The 17,619-nt window shown below is 57.1% G+C and overlaps 3 protein-coding genes across 3 annotated transcripts; all 3 read right to left on the bottom strand.

The window, feature by feature from the left end:
• Nucleotides 1–704: 704 nt before the first annotated feature.
• On the bottom strand, nucleotides 705–1,496 carry LOC138553534 (histone H3). Its single transcript, XM_069642561.1, has one exon. It carries the CDS (start codon nucleotides 1,488–1,490, stop codon nucleotides 1,080–1,082), a length of 411 nt encoding a protein of 136 aa, XP_069498662.1. The 5' UTR covers nucleotides 1,491–1,496; the 3' UTR covers nucleotides 705–1,079.
• Nucleotides 1,497–7,726: 6,230 nt separating this feature from the next.
• LOC138553544 (histone H3) lies at nucleotides 7,727–8,508 on the bottom strand. Its single transcript, XM_069642565.1, has one exon. The coding sequence runs from the start codon at nucleotides 8,500–8,502 to the stop codon at nucleotides 8,092–8,094; it is 411 nt and encodes a 136-aa protein (XP_069498666.1). The 5' UTR covers nucleotides 8,503–8,508; the 3' UTR covers nucleotides 7,727–8,091.
• Nucleotides 8,509–15,099: 6,591 nt separating this feature from the next.
• Nucleotides 15,100–15,510, bottom strand: LOC138553518 (histone H3). Its single transcript, XM_069642546.1, has one exon. It carries the CDS (start codon nucleotides 15,508–15,510, stop codon nucleotides 15,100–15,102), a length of 411 nt encoding a protein of 136 aa, XP_069498647.1.
• Between the last annotated feature and the right edge of the window lie 2,109 nt (nucleotides 15,511–17,619).

Raw genomic sequence — 17,619 nt, 5'->3', positions numbered from 1 at the left:
AGCGCATCTCCGGGGAAGCCTCCCGCCTGTGCCACTACAACAAACACAGGACCATCACCTCCAGGGAGATCCAGACCGCAGTGCGACTCCTGCTGCCAGGCGAGCTGGCCAAGCACGCTGTGTCCGAGGGCACCAAGGCCGTCACCAAGTACACCAGTGCCAAGTGAGGCCACAGTTCCCAGCAGCAAAAAACCCAAAGGCTCTTTTAAGAGCCGCTCACCACCTCCACTCAAGAGCTCGCATGCTTTGCCTAGCAAGCCCCGCTTTATTCCATCCCCGGAAGACATAAGGGCAATGGTCTCAAATAGGGACTTCGGCCTCAGGGTCGGCGTAAGCAAATTAATGCTCTGCGCTGCGGCAGGAGTCACGCTCCCTACTTGACACATTCGCTGGGCTGGGAGGGAAAGCTCTGGGGACAGAGCGCAATGTGCAGGACAGGCACTGCCAGGGAAGCGCGCGCAGCAGACCCCTCTGTCCCCGAGCTCGACAGGGAGCCAGTACCGCACCGTTCGGTTTGCGGGGGGGGGGGGGGGGGGCGAGCGGAGAACCGGCCGTTAGCGCACAACGCTTAGAAGTGGTTGTGATCCAGCATCAAGGCAGGCGCTATAGAAACCGTGATGTGTAGGGGGGGGGGGGGGGCGCGTCTTCAGGTTCAGAGATCTCTGTGGGGAGGTGGGGGGGCCGGCCTCGGGTTAAGAGATGGCTGTGCTCCGGCTAAGAGGCACAAGCCATCGCATCTAATCCGACCGCCACAAGAGCACAAATTGAAAGCAATATGAAGGTGAGGCAAAGCTGGTCGCCAAAGCGCCCTGACATGCATTTTGGGGGCTCGCAGCGGTGGGGTGTGGCGGGTTGCGTTGACTTGGACGCCAGCCGCAGGGCGTTTCATTCAACACATGCCAAGACAGGCAGTGGCAACTGGAGCGTTGGCATGTTTGCCTTGGGTTTGAGAGACAACCTAGCTGCCTGTGCAGTGAAGAGAGGCGCCTCGAGAGGCAGAGTTGAGCAGCTCTTGTGTGTGACAATGTGTCGGCTCTTAAAAGAGCCTTTGTGGTGGTGGGTCTTGCTGCCGGTGCCCCTCAGGCCCTCTCGCCTCGGATGCGGCGGGCCAGCTGGATGTCCTTGGGCATAATGGTCACTCTTTTGGCGTGAATGGCGCAGAGGTTGGTGTCCTCAAAGAGCCCCACCAAGTAGGACTCGCTGGCCTCCTGCAGGGCCATGACGGCGGAGCTCTGGAAACGCAGGTCGGTCTTGAAATCCTGTGCGATCTCCCGCACAAGGCGCTGGAAGGGCAGTTTGCGGATGAGCAGCTCGGTAGATTTCTGGTAGCGCCGTATCTCCCGGAGGGCCACGGTGCCCGGCCGGTAGCGGTGAGGTTTCTTGACACCGCCAGTGGCTGGTGCGCTCTTGCGGGCAGCTTTGGTGGCCAGCTGCTTGCGAGGTGCCTTGCCTCCGGTGGACTTGCGGGCGGTCTGCTTGGTACGGGCCATGGTAACCTTGTGCGACTTACCTCCGAAGTACAATGGTCTGTCTGTGACGGCTTCAGAGAGCGCGCGGGCTGATGAAGACCCAGCTCCACTCCGATTGGCTGGGACAATAGCAGGAAACAGGTTTGAAAAAGCCCGCCAAACTCTGTGACGAGCCCGAGGCAGAACGTCGGCCCGTTGAAGGGCTGGCAGGCATCTACGTGCACAGGCACGCGCGGAACAGGAGGGCTATGATTGGACAGCCAGTCTGAGGTTTGCCAGCTATTCATTGATTCCTGTTATGATTGACAGCACGCACGCACGCACGCACGCACGCTCGCTCGTGTCTCTCACTTTTCTTTCTTTCTCTCTTGGGCTGAGGGGGATTTATTCATTTTATTCAGGTGGCCATTTTGTATGGCACGATAAGGGGCGGCGTGGGGTCACCTCAGAGTACGAGTCTGTGAAGCACCCAGCCTGGCAAGCAAGTGCAGAAAAGAAAGCGGACCGCGCCCCGGAAAGTTATAAAAGGAGACTCCATAGAAGTAGGTGGTTGTGGGAAAAGTTAAGAGTGGTTCTAACGAGCAACCACCTTCTCTTGACTCCCCCATCTGACACCTGATGGCAAGGCTCTCGCGTTTCCCGGGTCCATGAGTGGGAAAGCCACCCAGTTCTGTTTTTTGTTTGGAATTCTGGCACTGGTAGTGTTTCTGCATTTGAAACAGGGAAGACAAATCGACAAGACCCGCAATCCAGAGGGGGGTTAAGACAGGACTGGATGGCCTCCCCACGCGTTGGCCACTGGACATTTGAGAGTTCTGCTCATGCACTGCTTACGTCTCTCTGGCTCTCGCATATGCTCTCTCTACACTCTCTGGGCAGGCAGGATACACAACCTCTCCTTTGCCATCATAGCGATCTGAGAAACACACGTGCAGCTGCCCCCAGTCAGAGGGCCGACCAACTGCCGCATAGCGACCTTCTACAGCCATCCTCAGAGGAATGCACCAACACAGATACCCAACGGAGCGCTTTGCCCAGGGATGCAACAGTGCAGATGCGTAACTGAGTGCTTTTCAGGGGTAAAAACGGAACAGATATACAGCAGGGAGTAGGATACGGAGGGGCACCGCCATACAGGGTGGCTGGGTGGAGAGATGCAGGTGTCGTCTAGCGAGCCAGGTGGTGCGGCGTGATTGGCCTAGGTATTGAGGGGGAGAGCGACTCCTTGAAGAGGTGCGTCTTGAGTTCTTTTCTGAATTGTGGGAGCGTGTGGGGCAAGTCTGATGCCGACGGGGAGGAGGTTCCCTGGTCTCGGGGCGTAGGCAGAGAAGGCTTGTTGTCTGGTCCTTTCCTTTTTGCAGTGGCGGATTTAAAGACTGCTCGTGTCCCAGGCTTCTGGTGGTGCGTTGTCTGCTGGAGATGCTGGGTTTCTCTGCAAGGTAGCTGGGTGACTTGAGGGCGTGACTGCCTTATAGATGATGCGGCAAGACTTGAAGGTGATTTGTGGGTGCAGTGTGAGCCAGTGAAGGTCGATGAGGGGAGGGGTGACGGGGTACCTGCGTAGAGCCTTGAGAAAGCGTGTGGCTGCATGTAGGACACTTCTCTGGGGCTCAAGGGAAGACGACGGGCGGCCTTTCCGAGGAGGGCGTTGCCCCCATCCAGGTGGGATAGGACCAGTGCTTGTACGGTGGATCTAAAGCTGTCCGGAGGGATATTGTTGGCATGCGAAATGACTCCTGCCCTATAACCTACCATCCTGCCTAGACCTACCCTGCAACCCACCATTAACGACGACCAAGGATCAGAAAAATGAGCTCGATGTGACCACATTGGTGCGAGATAGCTCCTGCCCAATATCCAATTATCCTGCAACCAACCATAAACCGCAACCAGTGAAACCGGGCCCCTGAGATGCAGTCTGCTGAGCCTAAGATTAATGGCCCTCTGCCCGAGCACACATATCTTACCCGGCTACTAGCTGTGCATCTGCCTCTGAGGGCAGCTACCGCGAAACACGACAATGTAACCCTGGAACAGTGGGCTCGTAAGAACAAAACATCCACTCCAGACGCTCACCTCTCCTATCACTATGCTAACGCTCTACTTTACACCAACACAAAATAGAGCGCAGCTATAGCCCGCGATCAATTTCGGCCTAGCTGCTCACATATACGTACTATAGCCCATGAACGCCTCAGCATCCTGCTAGAACGCAGCTATAGCCCACGAAAAGAAATCGGCCTAGCTGCACACATAAGCGTCCTACACAGGCCTCATGCCGCAGTCTCGAGAGACCAACCCCCAAACTGCACACATTCAACTGATCTCTCAATACCACCGCACCAAATGTTAGGATGCAGCTACCATCAAGCAATCGCATCAGCTGCTCCCATATTGAATGCACCCAAGCACCCTACTCTCTCGACTGACCTTTACTACGGTCTCCAAGGGGGGCGTTCAACCCACAAGCGCTTTGAGATCATACCAATGATATATAGAGCGCTATGTAAATGCCAAATAACAATGTATGATGTTGGCCTGACTGACCCGATGGCTGGAGGGAGAGAAATGGCAGCTGGGCCGGCCACTCCCGAGGAGAGGCCAGTAGTGAGTGGAGCAAATGCCATGCTCCTGGCTGTCTCAGGGAGCCTAGGCAGAGAGAGAGAGAGAGAGAGAGAAGCAAAAGGCTCTGCTCCTGGGCCTCTCAGGGCCCAGCAGAGAGTGGCGACCGCACTCAGCAGCGGGTGGAGCAAGGAATACGCTCCGGCCTGGCCCCTAGGCCACGAACGGCCACGAACGGCCAGGTTCTATAGGCAGGAAAACAGGGCTGACCTACAGGCACTTGTAACTCAGAGTGTGCTGTGACCCCTGGCTTCTCGGATAACAGTGCACCGGGCGACGCGAGAGTTCTCGAGGCCTGCTCAGAGGCTTATGGGGATGGCTAGAGGGGTGTGTGTGTGCCCCCCGCTTGGTCTGCAGCTGGGTACTTCTGGGAGTTATCAGCATAATCCCGCCTTTCCCAGCCAACTCTACCTAGGCCGCAGTACCTTCTGCCGTTACAAGAGGGCATCGGGGAGCTCAGTGCTTTGGCATGAGTGCCTTAGTCTGGTTACCAGAAGGGAAGAGAGATGGGGGGGGGGGGGGGGCAGGGAGGGAGGGGGCTTCCCATCTGCAAGGGGGTATGTATTCTCATGTAGGTAGACTTTGACGCGAAGTAAAGAGCTATCAAGTGGAATTCCTAAAGTGGACTTGGTTTCTTTTGGCGCATTGCCCCATTTACATTTCAATGGGCGCACACACAACGGGGCTGTTGGTATTTTGGCCCACGGGACCTCGAGTGCCACTGCCGCACAGGTCCACCGCACTGGCGGGGAAGCAGAGGGGTGGGCTGGGTTCAGCCTTCCAAGAAAGCGCGGTTCCATGTGATAATATGCCTGCAAAAATGTCGCCATGCAAGAATTGCGCAGTTTTTTTTGCGGCGATCTTACCCCACGGAACCTGTGGGGGACAGCCCCTGCAACCCCCATATTTTTTTTATACCATAAATAATGTCGCCTATGCTGGGGATAATATTAGCCCAATACCGAATGCGCAGCGCAAATGAGCAGCTCTGTTATTGACGGTGTGGGCGGCTCTTAAAAGAGCCTTTGGGTTTGTGCGTCGGTGCTGTGGTAGGTGTTCCTCAACCCCCGAATCCATAGAGAGTGCGTCCCTGGCGCTTCAGGGCATAGACCACATCCATGGCAGTGACCGTCTTCCTCTTGGCGTGCTCAGTGTAGGTGACGGCGTCCCGGATCACGTTTTCCAGGAAGACCTTGAGCACACCGCGGGTCTCCTCGTAGATGAGGCCGGAGATGCGCTTGACTCCGCCACGGCGGGCCAGGCGGCGGATGGCGGGCTTGGTAATGCCCTGGATGTTGTCTCGGAGCACTTTCCTGTGCCTCTTGGCGCCGCCCTTGCCGAGACCTTTCCCTCCTTTGCCGCGACCAGACATGTCCGCTTCTGCTGCTGCTCTGCTCGTCACAAGGGAGCTGGGGCTGTGTGTGTGGTGGCCGACGGGAATCGGCTGCTTATATGGACAGAGGGCGGGCCATGGGGGTGGAGGGCGGGGATCGCGCGGCAGCCGTCCGCTCCAGTGTGCACATGCGCAGCATTTCAAAATCAAAATGCCCGCGCTTTCCAGCCGTTACACCGGCTGGCCTTTGTTCTCTCCGAACTCGGTAAAGCAGGAAGGCGCTTGATTGTCAGCCCTTTAATGTAGAAACGTAGCTGCGCTTCTGAGAGAGGGCGCGCACGAACACACACACACACACCACCCCTTCCTCCAATTAAGCCCTGTGTACTCACTCCCACCCTTTCCAGCTGTGCCTCACAGTCCGGTGTGCCGCATTCGCGCCCTACTTTGCCCATGCACCCAGAAAGCTGCATGGGTATCGGGAGCATGCGATCAGCCCAAAGGGGTTTTGCACATACTCTGTTGTAGTGTAGAGAAGTGGTGGCGCTGCTGTCAAGGTACTGAGCTCTTTGTCTGAGTGTGTGAGCGGCTCTTACAAGAGCCTTTGTGTTTTTTGTTTTGTTTTTGGGAGAGTGTGTACCTTGGGCTTGTTACTTGCTGGCTTTGCCCCCTGCCTTGTGGCCCTCGGTCTTCTTGGGCAGCAGCACGGCCTGGATGTTGGGCAGGACACCGCCCTGGGCAATGGTGACCTTGCCCAGCAGCTTGTTGAGCTCCTCGTCGTTGCGGATGGCGAGCTGCAGGTGTCTGGGGATGATGCGGGTCTTCTTGTTGTCCCGGGCGGCGTTGCCGGCCAGCTCCAGGATCTCAGCAGTCAGGTACTCGAGCACGGCAGCCAGGTACACCGGGGCTCCGGCTCCCACGCGCTCACCGTAGTTCCCCTTCCGCAGCAGCCTGTGCACACGGCCTACTGGGAACTGCAAGCCTGCCCGGGAGGAGCGAGTCTTTGCCTTAGCACGGGCCTTCCCTCCTTGCTTTCCTCGTCCAGACATGATGCGTTGCTCGTTCAACGTTCAAAACGAAAGTAATGAGCCTGGGAGGGCCGGCATATAAAGACACGGTGGAGCTCTCTCATTGGACGAAACCTAGGCTCTGTGTGAACATCCATTGGAGGGGGAGACTACTCCTGCCAACCAACCAATCAGAGCTCTGTGCCGGGCACACAGACACGGAAGAGCTGCAGAACCAAAGGGGCCAATGGCGAGCAGGGACTGGCAGCAGCTGATTAAGCACAGGCAGCCTACAAAAGAGAGGGGAGGGGTGCGGTTATTTACTCATTTCTTCCGCTCCTCACAGCGTGATCGTTCGCGGCAGACAATGCCTGAGCCAGCCAAGTCCGCCCCAGCGCCCAAGAAGGGCTCCAAGAAAGCGCTCTCCAAGCCGCCCAAGAAGGACGGGAAGAAGCGCAAGAGGTGCAGGAAGGAAAGCTATGCCATTTACATCTACAAGGTGATGAAGCAGGTGCACCCTGACACCGGCATCTCTTCCAAGGCCATGGGCATCATGAACTCGTTTGTCAATGACATCTTCGAGCGCATCTCCGGGGAAGCCTCCCGCCTGTGCCACTACAACAAACACAGGACCATCACCTCCAGGGAGATCCAGACCGCAGTGCGACTCCTGCTGCCAGGCGAGCTGGCCAAGCACGCTGTGTCCGAGGGCACCAAGGCCGTCACCAAGTACACCAGTGCCAAGTGAGGCCACAGTTCCCAGCAGCAAAAAACCCAAAGGCTCTTTTAAGAGCCGCTCACCACCTCCACTCAAGAGCTCGCATGCTTTGCCTAGCAAGCCCCGCTTTATTCCATCCCCGGAAGACATAAGGGCAATGGTCTCAAATAGGGACTTCGGCCTCAGGGTCGGCGTAAGCAAATTAATGCTCTGCGCTGCGGCAGGAGTCACGCTCCCTACTTGACACATTCGCTGGGCTGGGAGGGAAAGCTCTGGGGACAGAGCGCAATGTGCAGGACAGGCACTGCCAGGGAAGCGCGCGCAGCAGACCCCTCTGTCCCCGAGCTCGACAGGGAGCCAGTACCGCACCGTTCGGTTTGCGGGGGGGGGGGGGGGGGGCGAGCGGAGAACCGGCCGTTAGCGCACAACGCTTAGAAGTGGTTGTGATCCAGCATCAAGGCAGGCGCTATAGAAACCGTGATGTGTAGGGGGGGGGGGGGGGCGCGTCTTCAGGTTCAGAGATCTCTGTGGGGAGGTGGGGGGGCCGGCCTCGGGTTAAGAGATGGCTGTGCTCCGGCTAAGAGGCACAAGCCATCGCATCTAATCCGACCGCCACAAGAGCACAAATTGAAAGCAATATGAAGGTGAGGCAAAGCTGGTCGCCAAAGCGCCCTGACATGCATTTTGGGGGCTCGCAGCGGTGGGGTGTGGCGGGTTGCGTTGACTTGGACGCCAGCCGCAGGGCGTTTCATTCAACACATGCCAAGACAGGCAGTGGCAACTGGAGCGTTGGCATGTTTGCCTTGGGTTTGAGAGACAACCTAGCTGCCTGTGCAGTGAAGAGAGGCGCCTCGAGAGGCAGAGTTGAGCAGCTCTTGTGTGTGACAATGTGTCGGCTCTTAAAAGAGCCTTTGTGGTGGTGGGTCTTGCTGCCGGTGCCCCTCAGGCCCTCTCGCCTCGGATGCGGCGGGCCAGCTGGATGTCCTTGGGCATAATGGTCACTCTTTTGGCGTGAATGGCGCAGAGGTTGGTGTCCTCAAAGAGCCCCACCAAGTAGGACTCGCTGGCCTCCTGCAGGGCCATGACGGCGGAGCTCTGGAAACGCAGGTCGGTCTTGAAATCCTGTGCGATCTCCCGCACAAGGCGCTGGAAGGGCAGTTTGCGGATGAGCAGCTCGGTAGATTTCTGGTAGCGCCGTATCTCCCGGAGGGCCACGGTGCCCGGCCGGTAGCGGTGAGGTTTCTTGACACCGCCAGTGGCTGGTGCGCTCTTGCGGGCAGCTTTGGTGGCCAGCTGCTTGCGAGGTGCCTTGCCTCCGGTGGACTTGCGGGCGGTCTGCTTGGTACGGGCCATGGTAACCTTGTGCGACTTACCTCCGAAGTACAATGGTCTGTCTGTGACGGCTTCAGAGAGCGCGCGGGCTGATGAAGACCCAGCTCCACTCCGATTGGCTGGGACAATAGCAGGAAACAGGTTTGAAAAAGCCCGCCAAACTCTGTGACGAGCCCGAGGCAGAACGTCGGCCCGTTGAAGGGCTGGCAGGCATCTACGTGCACAGGCACGCGCGGAACAGGAGGGCTATGATTGGACAGCCAGTCTGAGGTTTGCCAGCTATTCATTGATTCCTGTTATGATTGACAGCACGCACGCACGCACGCACGCACGCTCGCTCGTGTCTCTCACTTTTCTTTCTTTCTCTCTTGGGCTGAGGGGGATTTATTCATTTTATTCAGGTGGCCATTTTGTATGGCACGATAAGGGGCGGCGTGGGGTCACCTCAGAGTACGAGTCTGTGAAGCACCCAGCCTGGCAAGCAAGTGCAGAAAAGAAAGCGGACCGCGCCCCGGAAAGTTATAAAAGGAGACTCCATAGAAGTAGGTGGTTGTGGGAAAAGTTAAGAGTGGTTCTAACGAGCAACCACCTTCTCTTGACTCCCCCATCTGACACCTGATGGCAAGGCTCTCGCGTTTCCCGGGTCCATGAGTGGGAAAGCCACCCAGTTCTGTTTTTTGTTTGGAATTCTGGCACTGGTAGTGTTTCTGCATTTGAAACAGGGAAGACAAATCGACAAGACCCGCAATCCAGAGGGGGGTTAAGACAGGACTGGATGGCCTCCCCACGCGTTGGCCACTGGACATTTGAGAGTTCTGCTCATGCACTGCTTACGTCTCTCTGGCTCTCGCATATGCTCTCTCTACACTCTCTGGGCAGGCAGGATACACAACCTCTCCTTTGCCATCATAGCGATCTGAGAAACACACGTGCAGCTGCCCCCAGTCAGAGGGCCGACCAACTGCCGCATAGCGACCTTCTACAGCCATCCTCAGAGGAATGCACCAACACAGATACCCAACGGAGCGCTTTGCCCAGGGATGCAACAGTGCAGATGCGTAACTGAGTGCTTTTCAGGGGTAAAAACGGAACAGATATACAGCAGGGAGTAGGATACGGAGGGGCACCGCCATACAGGGTGGCTGGGTGGAGAGAGGCAGGTGTCGTCTAGCGAGCCAGGTGGTGCGGCGTGATTGGCCTAGGTATTGAGGGGGAGAGCGACTCCTTGAAGAGGTGCGTCTTGAGTTCTTTTCTGAATTGTGGGAGCGTGTGGGGCAAGTCTGATGCCGACGGGGAGGAGGTTCCCTGGTCTCGGGGCGTAGGCAGAGAAGGGCTTGTTGTCTGGTCCTTTCCTTTTTGCAGTGGCGGATTTAAAGACTGCTCGTGTCCCAGGCTTCTGGTGGTGCGTTGTCTGCTGGAGATGCTGGGTTTCTCTGCAAGGTAGCTGGGTGACTTGAGGGCGTGACTGCCTTATAGATGATGCGGCAAGACTTGAAGGTGATTTGTGGGTGCAGTGTGAGCCAGTGAAGGTCGATGAGGGGAGGGGTGACGGGGTACCTGCGTAGAGCCTTGAGAAAGCGTGTGGCTGCATGTAGGACACTTCTCTGGGGCTCAAGGGAAGACGACGGGCGGCCTTTCCGAGGAGGGCGTTGCCCCCATCCAGGTGGGATAGGACCAGTGCTTGTACGGTGGATCTAAAGCTGTCCGGAGGGATATTGTTGGCATGCGAAATGACTCCTGCCCTATAACCTACCATCCTGCCTAGACCTACCCTGCAACCCACCATTAACGACGACCAAGGATCAGAAAAATGAGCTCGATGTGACCACATTGGTGCGAGATAGCTCCTGCCCAATATCCAATTCTGCAACCAACCATAAACCGCAACCAGTGAAACCGGGCCCCTGAGATGCAGTCTGCTGAGCCTAAGATTAATGGCCCTCTGCCCGAGCACACATATCTTACCCGGCTACTAGCTGTGCATCTGCCTCTGAGGGCAGCTACCGCGAAACACGACAATGTAACCCTGGAACAGTGGGCTCGTAAGAACAAAACATCCACTCCAGACGCTCACCTCTCCTATCACTATGCTAACGCTCTACTTTACACCAACACAAATAGAGCGCAGCTATAGCCCGCGATCAATTTCGGCCTAGCTGCTCACATATACGTACTATAGCCCATGAACGCCTCAGCATCCTGCTAGAACGCAGCTATAGCCCACGAAAAGAAATCGGCCTAGCTGCACACATAAGCGTCCTACACAGGCCTCATGCCGCAGTCTCGAGAGACCAACCCCCAAACTGCACACATTCAACTGATCTCTCAATACCACCGCACCAAATGTTAGGATGCAGCTACCATCAAGCAATCGCATCAGCTGCTCCCATATTGAATGCACCCAAGCACCCTACTCTCTCGACTGACCTTTACTACGGTCTCCAAGGGGGGCGTTCAACCCACAAGCGCTTTGAGATCATACCAATGATATATAGAGCGCTATGTAAATGCCAAATAACAATGTATGATGTTGGCCTGACTGACCCGATGGCTGGAGGGAGAGAAATGGCAGCTGGGCCGGCCACTCCCGAGGAGAGGCCAGTAGTGAGTGGAGCAAATGCCATGCTCCTGGCTGTCTCAGGGAGCCTAGGCAGAGAGAGAGAGAGAGAGAGAGAAGCAAAAGGCTCTGCTCCTGGGCCTCTCAGGGCCCAGCAGAGAGTGGCGACCGCACTCAGCAGCGGGTGGAGCAAGGAATACGCTCCGGCCTGGCCCCTAGGCCACGAACGGCCACGAACGGCCAGGTTCTATAGGCAGGAAAACAGGGCTGACCTACAGGCACTTGTAACTCAGAGTGTGCTGTGACCCCTGGCTTCTCGGATAACAGTGCACCGGGGCGACGCGAGAGTTCTCGAGGCCTGCTCAGAGGCTTATGGGGATGGCTAGAGGGGTGTGTGTGTGCCCCCCGCTTGGTCTGCAGCTGGGTACTTCTGGGAGTTATCAGCATAATCCCGCCTTTCCCAGCCAACTCTACCTAGGCCGCAGTACCTTCTGCCGTTACAAGAGGGCATCGGGGAGCTCAGTGCTTTGGCATGAGTGCCTTAGTCTGGTTACCAGAAGGGAAGAGAGATGGGGGGGGGGGGGGCAGGGAGGGAGGGGGCTTCCCATCTGCAAGGGGGTATGTATTCTCATGTAGGTAGACTTTGACGCGAAGTAAAGAGCTATCAAGTGGAATCCTAAAGTGGACTTGGTTTCTTTTGGCGCATTGCCCCATTTACATTTCAATGGGCGCACACACAACGGGGCTGTTGGTATTTTGGCCCACGGGACCTCGAGTGCCACTGCCGCACAGGTCCACCGCACTGGCGGGGAAGCAGAGGGGTGGGCTGGGTTCAGCCTTCCAAGAAAGCGCGGTTCCATGTGATAATATGCCTGCAAAAATGTCGCCATGCAAGAATTGCGCAGTTTTTTTTGCGGCGATCTTACCCCACGGAACCTGTGGGGGACAGCCCCTGCAACCCCCATATTTTTTTATACCATAAATAATGTCGCCTATGCTGGGGATAATATTAGCCCAATACCGAATGCGCAGCGCAAATGAGCAGCTCTGTTATTGACGGTGTGGGCGGCTCTTAAAAGAGCCTTTGGGTTTGTGCGTCGGTGCTGTGGTAGGTGTTCCTCAACCCCCGAATCCATAGAGAGTGCGTCCCTGGCGCTTCAGGGCATAGACCACATCCATGGCAGTGACCGTCTTCCTCTTGGCGTGCTCAGTGTAGGTGACGGCGTCCCGGATCACGTTTTCCAGGAAGACCTTGAGCACACCGCGGGTCTCCTCGTAGATGAGGCCGGAGATGCGCTTGACTCCGCCACGGCGGGCCAGGCGGCGGATGGCGGGCTTGGTAATGCCCTGGATGTTGTCTCGGAGCACTTTCCTGTGCCTCTTGGCGCCGCCCTTGCCGAGACCTTTCCCTCCTTTGCCGCGACCAGACATGTCCGCTTCTGCTGCTGCTCTGCTCGTCACAAGGGAGCTGGGGCTGTGTGTGTGGTGGCCGACGGGAATCGGCTGCTTATATGGACAGAGGGCGGGCCATGGGGGTGGAGGGCGGGGATCGCGCGGCAGCCGTCCGCTCCAGTGTGCACATGCGCAGCATTTCAAAATCAAAATGCCCGCGCTTTCCAGCCGTTACACCGGCTGGCCTTTGTTCTCTCCGAACTCGGTAAAGCAGGAAGGCGCTTGATTGTCAGCCCTTTAATGTAGAAACGTAGCTGCGCTTCTGAGAGAGGGCGCGCACGAACACACACACACACACCACCCCTTCCTCCAATTAAGCCCTGTGTACTCACTCCCACCCTTTCCAGCTGTGCCTCACAGTCCGGTGTGCCGCATTCGCGCCCTACTTTGCCCATGCACCCAGAAAGCTGCATGGGTATCGGGAGCATGCGATCAGCCCAAAGGGGTTTTGCACATACTCTGTTGTAGTGTAGAGAAGTGGTGGCGCTGCTGTCAAGGTACTGAGCTCTTTGTCTGAGTGTGTGAGCGGCTCTTACAAGAGCCTTTGTGTTTTTTGTTTTGTTTTTGGGAAGAGTGTGTACCTTGGGCTTGTTACTTGCTGGCTTTGCCCCCTGCCTTGTGGCCCTCGGTCTTCTTGGGCAGCAGCACGGCCTGGATGTTGGGCAGGACACCGCCCTGGGCAATGGTGACCTTGCCCAGCAGCTTGTTGAGCTCCTCGTCGTTGCGGATGGCGAGCTGCAGGTGTCTGGGGATGATGCGGGTCTTCTTGTTGTCCCGGGCGGCGTTGCCGGCCAGCTCCAGGATCTCAGCAGTCAGGTACTCGAGCACGGCAGCCAGGTACACCGGGGCTCCGGCTCCCACGCGCTCACCGTAGTTCCCCTTCCGCAGCAGCCTGTGCACACGGCCTACTGGGAACTGCAAGCCTGCCCGGGAGGAGCGAGTCTTTGCCTTAGCACGGGCCTTCCCTCCTTGCTTTCCTCGTCCAGACATGATGCGTTGCTCGTTCAACGTTCAAAACGAAAGTAATGAGCCTGGGAGGGCCGGCATATAAAGACACGGTGGAGCTCTCTCATTGGACGAAACCTAGGCTCTGTGTGAACATCCATTGGAGGGGGAGACTACTCTGCCAACCAACCAATCAGAGCTCTGTGCCGGGCACACAGACACGGAAGAGCTGCAGAACCAAAGGGGCCAATGGCGAGCAGGGACTGGCAGCAGCTGATTAAGCACAGGCAGCCTACAAAAGAGAGGGGAGGGGTGCGGTTATTTACTCATTTCTTCCGCTCCTCACAGCGTGATCGTTCGCGGCAGACAATGCCTGAGCCAGCCAAGTCCGCCCCAGCGCCCAAGAAGGGCTCCAAGAAAGCGCTCTCCAAGCCGCCCAAGAAGGACGGGAAGAAGCGCAAGAGGTGCAGGAAGGAAAGCTATGCCATTTACATCTACAAGGTGATGAAGCAGGTGCACCCTGACACCGGCATCTCTTCCAAGGCCATGGGCATCATGAACTCGTTTGTCAATGACATCTTCGAGCGCATCTCCGGGGAAGCCTCCCGCCTGTGCCACTACAACAAACACAGGACCATCACCTCCCAGGGAGATCCAGACCGCAGTGCGACTCCTGCTGCCAGGCGAGCTGGCCAAGCACGCTGTGTCCGAGGGCACCAAGGCCGTCACCAAGTACACCAGTGCCAAGTGAGGCCACAGTTCCCAGCAGCAAAAAACCCAAAGGCTCTTTTAAGAGCCGCTCACCACCTCCACTCAAGAGCTCGCATGCTTTGCCTAGCAAGCCCCGCTTTATTCCATCCCCGGAAGACATAAGGGCAATGGTCTCAAATAGGGACTTCGGCCTCAGGGTCGGCGTAAGCAAATTAATGCTCTGCGCTGCGGCAGGAGTCACGCTCCCTACTTGACACATTCGCTGGGCTGGGAGGGAAAGCTCTGGGGACAGAGCGCAATGTGCAGGACAGGCACTGCCAGGGAAGCGCGCGCAGCAGACCCCTCTGTCCCCGAGCTCGACAGGGAGCCAGTACCGCACCGTTCGGTTTGCGGGGGGGGGGGGGGGGGGGGCGAGCGGAGAACCGGCCGTTAGCGCACAACGCTTAGAAGTGGTTGTGATCCAGCATCAAGGCAGGCGCTATAGAAACCGTGATGTGTAGGGGGGGGGGGGGGGCGCGTCTTCAGGTTCAGAGATCTCTGTGGGGAGGTGGGGGGGCCGGCCTCGGGTTAAGAGATGGCTGTGCTCCGGCTAAGAGGCACAAGCCATCGCATCTAATCCGACCGCCACAAGAGCACAAATTGAAAGCAATATGAAGGTGAGGCAAAGCTGTCGCCAAAGCGCCCTGACATGCATTTTGGGGGCTCGCAGCGGTGGGGTGTGGCGGGTTGCGTTGACTTGGACGCCAGCCGCAGGGCGTTTCATTCAACACATGCCAAGACAGGCAGTGGCAACTGGAGCGTTGGCATGTTTGCCTTGGGTTTGAGAGACAACCTAGCTGCCTGTGCAGTGAAGAGAGGCGCCTCGAGAGGCAGAGTTGAGCAGCTCTTGTGGTGTGACAATGTGTCGGCTCTTAAAAGAGCCTTTGTGGTGGTGGGTCTTGCTGCGGTGCCCCTCAGGCCCTCTCGCCTCGGATGCGGCGGGCCAGCTGGATGTCCTTGGGCATAATGGTCACTCTTTTGGCGTGAATGGCGCAGAGGTTGGTGTCCTCAAAGAGCCCCACCAAGTAGGACTCGCTGGCCTCCTGCAGGGCCATGACGGCGGAGCTCTGGAAACGCAGGTCGGTCTTGAAATCCTGTGCGATCTCCCGCACAAGGCGCTGGAAGGGCAGTTTGCGGATGAGCAGCTCGGTAGATTTCTGGTAGCGCCGTATCTCCCGGAGGGCCACGGTGCCCGGCCGGTAGCGGTGAGGTTTCTTGACACCGCCAGTGGCTGGTGCGCTCTTGCGGGCAGCTTTGGTGGCCAGCTGCTTGCGAGGTGCCTTGCCTCCGGTGGACTTGCGGGCGGTCTGCTTGGTACGGGCCATGGTAACCTTGTGCGACTTACCTCCGAAGTACAATGGTCTGTCTGTGACGGCTTCAGAGAGCGCGCGGGCTGATGAAGACCCAGCTCCACTCCGATTGGCTGGGACAATAGCAGGAAACAGGTTTGAAAAAGCCCGCCAAACTCTGTGACGAGCCCGAGGCAGAACGTCGGCCCGTTGAAGGGCTGGCAGGCATCTACGTGCACAGGCACGCGCGGAACAGGAGGGCTATGATTGGACAGCCAGTCTGAGGTTTGCCAGCTATTCATTGATTCCTGTTATGATTGACAGCACGCACGCACGCACGCACGCACGCTCGCTCGTGTCTCTCACTTTTCTTTCTTTCTCTCTTGGGCTGAGGGGGATTTATTCATTTTATTCAGGTGGCCATTTTGTATGGCACGATAAGGGGCGGCGTGGGGTCACCTCAGAGTACGAGTCTGTGAAGCACCCAGCCTGGCAAGCAAGTGCAGAAAAGAAAGCGGACCGCGCCCCGGAAAGTTATAAAAGGAGACTCCATAGAAGTAGGTGGTTGTGGGAAAAGTTAAGAGTGGTTCTAACGAGCAACCACCTTCTCTTGACTCCCCCATCTGACACCTGATGGCAAGGCTCTCGCGTTTCCCGGGTCCATGAGTGGGAAAGCCACCCAGTTCTGTTTTTTGTTTGGAATTCTGGCACTGGTAGTGTTTCTGCATTTGAAACAGGGAAGACAAATCGACAAGACCCGCAATCCAGAGGGGGGTTAAGACAGGACTGGATGGCCTCCCCACGCGTTGGCCACTGGACATTTGAGAGTTCTGCTCATGCACTGCTTACGTCTCTCTGGCTCTCGCATATGCTCTCTCTACACTCTCTGGGCAGGCAGGATACACAACCTCTCCTTTGCCATCATAGCGATCTGAGAAACACACGTGCAGCTGCCCCCAGTCAGAGGGCCGACCAACTGCCGCATAGCGACCTTTCTACAGCCATCCTCAGAGGAATGCACCAACACAGATACCCAACGGAGCGCTTTGCCCAGGGATGCAACAGTGCAGATGCGTAACTGAGTGCTTTTCAGGGGTAAAAACGGAACAGATATACAGCAGGGAGTAGGATACGGAGGGGCACCGCCATACAGGGTGGCTGGGTGGAGAGAGGCAGGTGTCGTCTAGCGAGCCAGGTGGTGCGGCGTGATTGGCCTAGGTATTGAGGGGGAGAGCGACTCCTTGAAGAGGTGCGTCTTTGAGTTCTTTTCTGAATTGTGGGAGCGTGTGGGGCAAGTCTGATGCCGACGGGGGAGGAGGTTCCCCTGGTCTCGGGGCGTAGGCAGAGAAGGGCTTGTTGTCTGGTCCTTTCCTTTTTGCAGTGGCGGATTTAAAGACTGCTCGTGTCCCAGGCTTCTGGTGGTGCGTTGTCTGCTGGAGATGCTGGGTTTCTCTGCAAGGTAGCTGGGTGACTTGAGGGCGTGACTGCCTTATAGATGATGCGGCAAGACTTGAAGGTGATTTGTGGGTGCAGTGTGAGCCAGTGAAGGTCGATGAGGGGAGGGGTGACGGGGTACCTGCGTAGAGCCTTGAGAAAGCGTGTGGCTGCATGTAGGACACTTCTCTGGGGCTCAAGGGAAGACGACGGGCGGCCTTTCCGAGGAGGGCGTTGCCCCCATCCAGGTGGGATAGACCAGTGCTTGTACGGTGGATCTAAAGCTGTCCGGAGGGATATTGTTGGCATGCGAAATGACTCCTGCCCTATAACCTACCATCCTGCCTAGACCTACCCTGCAACCCACCATTAACGACGACCAAGGATCAGAAAAATGAGCTCGATGTGACCACATTGGTGCGAGATAGCTCCTGCCCAATATCCAATTATCCTGCAACCAACCATAAACCGCAACCAGTGAAACCGGGCCCCTGAGATGCAGTCTGCCTGAGCCTAAGATTAATGGCCCTCTGCCGAGCACACATATCTTACCCGGCTACTAGCTGTGCATCTGCCTCTGAGGGCAGCTACCGCGAAACACGACAATGTAACCCTGGAACAGTGGGCTCGTAAGAACAAAACATCCACTCCAGACGCTCACCTCTCCTATCACTATGCTAACGCCTCTACTTTACACCAACACAAAATAGA

Source organism: Ambystoma mexicanum, unplaced genomic scaffold (genome assembly GCF_040938575.1).
Source record: "Ambystoma mexicanum isolate Mex_15411 unplaced genomic scaffold, UKY_AmexF1_1 Mex_scaf11, whole genome shotgun sequence".
Taxonomy (NCBI): Eukaryota; Metazoa; Chordata; class Amphibia; order Caudata; family Ambystomatidae; genus Ambystoma; species Ambystoma mexicanum.
The sequence above is the reverse complement of the archived record's forward strand: the minus strand, read 5'-3'. Positions and strand labels throughout refer to the sequence as shown.

Bases quoted from the DNA above. Each gene is read 5' to 3' on its own strand.
- LOC138553544 (XM_069642565.1), bottom strand. From the start codon at position 8,502: ATGGCCCGTACCAAGCAGACCGCCCGCAAGTCCACCGGAGGCAAGGCA.
- LOC138553518 (XM_069642546.1), bottom strand. From the start codon at position 15,510: ATGGCCCGTACCAAGCAGACCGCCCGCAAGTCCACCGGAGGCAAGGCA.
- LOC138553534 (XM_069642561.1), bottom strand. From the start codon at position 1,490: ATGGCCCGTACCAAGCAGACCGCCCGCAAGTCCACCGGAGGCAAGGCA.